General features: G+C 39.2%; 1 protein-coding gene across 1 annotated transcript in view; it reads left to right on the top strand.

The window, feature by feature from the left end:
- Nucleotides 1-1,501: 1,501 nt before the first annotated feature.
- lrp1bb (low density lipoprotein receptor-related protein 1Bb) overlaps nt 1,502-2,773 on the top strand; it is a gene marked incomplete in the record, with an annotated part of 232,866 nt that continues 231,594 nt past the window's right edge. The window contains 1 exon segment of the mRNA XM_014016494.1: nt 1,502-1,743. Coding sequence (XP_013871948.1) covers nt 1,572-1,743 — 172 coding nt within the window.

Genomic DNA, 2,773 nt, shown 5'->3' with positions numbered 1-2,773 from the left:
TTCCAGTCACTGGCTCTGAAATGAGATCTTATGTGCAGATCTCTCTTTTCCAGCATTACCAGCTGAGCAGGGCTGTGTCTCAACAAGCTTCTGACAAAAAAAAAAAAAAAAAAAACAAGCTTCTGACAAGAATTTAAAAAGTCCCCCCCCCCCCCACACACACACACATAGAAATGTGAGAGACGGAAGCAGAAGGAGGTTCTTAAAGAGACAGAGGCCAATTTCAATGTGTTTAGAAGAGGACGTGATGAGAAGATAAGTTTATTTTCTATTTCTATCTACACAAAAACAGCATTTTAATAACAGCTAAAGGTGACATAGATACTTTACTATGGTATAGTATTTAAATATATGCCTGAGAAACACAWAATATTGCTCCTTTAAGAAAAGCTCAGCAGCCTGCATTAAAAACAGTCCAAATTTGTGGTATTTTTRTTAAGCCAAAATATAGCATGCATTATTTATTTCCTTTTGTTCTCTTAAACTGTGTTGAAGCAAAAAAAAATGGTGAATGTGTTCCTTGTGTTTTGTGCGATTGCATATGATGAGCATTCCCTTTTAAGTGGCTTTAGTGTGGAATTTAAAGAGCTTGACAAAAGAAGGTCTGAATATTTCAAAGGGGACCTTGATGTAAATTGTTAGATATCAGCTATATTGCATCAGTGGGAATAGAAAAGGAAGAATGGATGAGATGTTTGACCTTTTCAGATTTGTCCCTGGGTAGTGAATTTGCTGGAGGGTGCTGGGGCAGGGCGCAGCGGTGCGTTGAATTATCACTCCCACTGTTCAGATGCTACAGACCTGATCTCCCACTTGCTCCCCTCCCACCACTAATGGGTTAGGAACACACTCAGGAAGGGAAAAAAAAAAATGGAGATAGCAAGAGCGAGTAGGAGGAGGGACTCTGAGCGTGTMCGTTTGTCTGTGGGTTAAGCTTAGAAAGAAATTACCGTTTTTGCTCCGCGCTGAAGAGAAGTAGAGGCAGGTCACATTGTAGTGTTGAATCTTTCACAAAAGCTTGTGTCATTCTGCGGAGCGAGCGAGCTGATTTTCTGACAGCTACCGGCAGGAAACATGTCAAGTCTCTGATGGATGCTTTCTATATYGAAAAGCTATGATGACTTTTTAGTTGACTGGGCTTTCACTGAACTCACTTTTTTCTCAAATAAAAGCACAGCGCCAAGGAGGCGCCGAGATAAGAACAAACTTGGCAAAATGCTTTGTAATAGTTTGCAGAGTCGCAGAGGACGTCACGTCATTTTGTTCGAGGAGAGCAGCTGTCAAAAGCACAATGGTCTGAGCATTGCATTTTTTTTGGAAACGACTATGTGGTCCCTTTTTTCCCCTAAAAACTTCTAAACATGCACAGTGTCTAGAATTGTTTGTTTTACTAAGCTTCATACAGTCACATTGATAATGTTGGTCTCAACGGGACTTTCTCATTAAATTCATCTGCTGGGTGGGATTACAAACACTCAATCAAAATGCTTAAACTTTATTCACAAGCCTGTCTACATGCATACCATGTTTTGTCATTAAAGCCTAATGTTTCAGCACGGTTTCATCGCTTCATGCTGAATCTTCTCTGCTCTTCTCCACCCCTCTCCTCATGCCATGTAGAATCCATCTTGTGCGACGTAGGGGAGTTTCATTGTCACGACCAGCAAACCTGCATACCCGAGGCCTGGCTCTGTGACGGTGAGCCGGATTGTCCCGATGACTCAGACGAATCTGATCATGTTTGTAAGTCATCCATTCCATTCATTCTCCACTAATACAGTCATGCAATTGTACCATTAAGCATCTTTCTACAGCTAGCCTCTGCTTCAAGTTACACTAACTCAAACTAATGTGTTGTCTCTTCCAAAAGCTATAAGTTTCTACCATGTTTCCCCTCCATATTTTTTGTCACAGAGAACTACTGTGATTATTTGAAAAAAAGATCTGTAAGATCTCATTTTGTAATAACGGCTTATGTAATAATGTAATAAAATCAGGCTTCAAAATGTAATAAACTCGCACTAAAACCACATTATGTAATAATTGATGCAAAATGTAATAAAAGTTTTCAACACATTATGGAATACCGTTATTAAATTTTGCGGCAATTGTTACAAACTGTGGTGGTGTAATAATCTGGTGCATTATGTAATAAACAATCAAAAACCAGTATTTCTGTTCATCCYAATCAATTTTTCTTTCGGACAAATATATCTTTTTATTTTTTGAGAATTTCTCCCAAAATTGAAGTCTAACCAATTTTAACAACTGTGTCATCCATGGGAAGCTTAAAAAGGGGGTATTCTCCTTGGCATCCAAAAAATACATTTCCTCAAAGGCATTTTTTAATCCAAAAAAGGGATTGGACTGAGAAATATTACAAGTTCAGCAGACGTGCGTTTCACCAGTTGTTTGCTAGTTGTTGTTGCTGACAGCCTGCAGAAGTCTCAGGGGACGCATGCTCTGTGATGAGGAAGCTCAGCTTGGAAACACAGCCCAGAGGAGGAGCTGCAACTAAACGGTGGTTCTAGGTCCAACCAGCTGTTTTTGTTCTCCTGAATATCTACAGGACAGTACAGGATTTTACAAACATGCATGGATGAGTCAAAGCAACACTCTGGGTATGTTTTTGATATGAGAATGATGTCATTACATGATATAAAGCAAAAAAAAATTGATTTTACATGACATTGCCATTCATGTCAACTTCTACGTATTGTCCGTAAGTTATAAGGATTTTACGTCATTTTGCAGGTATACGGACGTATAGAGC

The sequence above is a fragment of the Austrofundulus limnaeus genome, unplaced genomic scaffold, assembly GCF_001266775.1.
Source record: "Austrofundulus limnaeus strain Quisiro unplaced genomic scaffold, Austrofundulus_limnaeus-1.0 Scaffold146, whole genome shotgun sequence".
NCBI classification, from domain to species: domain Eukaryota; kingdom Metazoa; phylum Chordata; class Actinopteri; order Cyprinodontiformes; family Rivulidae; genus Austrofundulus; species Austrofundulus limnaeus.
Note: the sequence above shows the minus strand (reverse complement) of the source record. Positions and strands in the feature narration are given on the sequence as shown.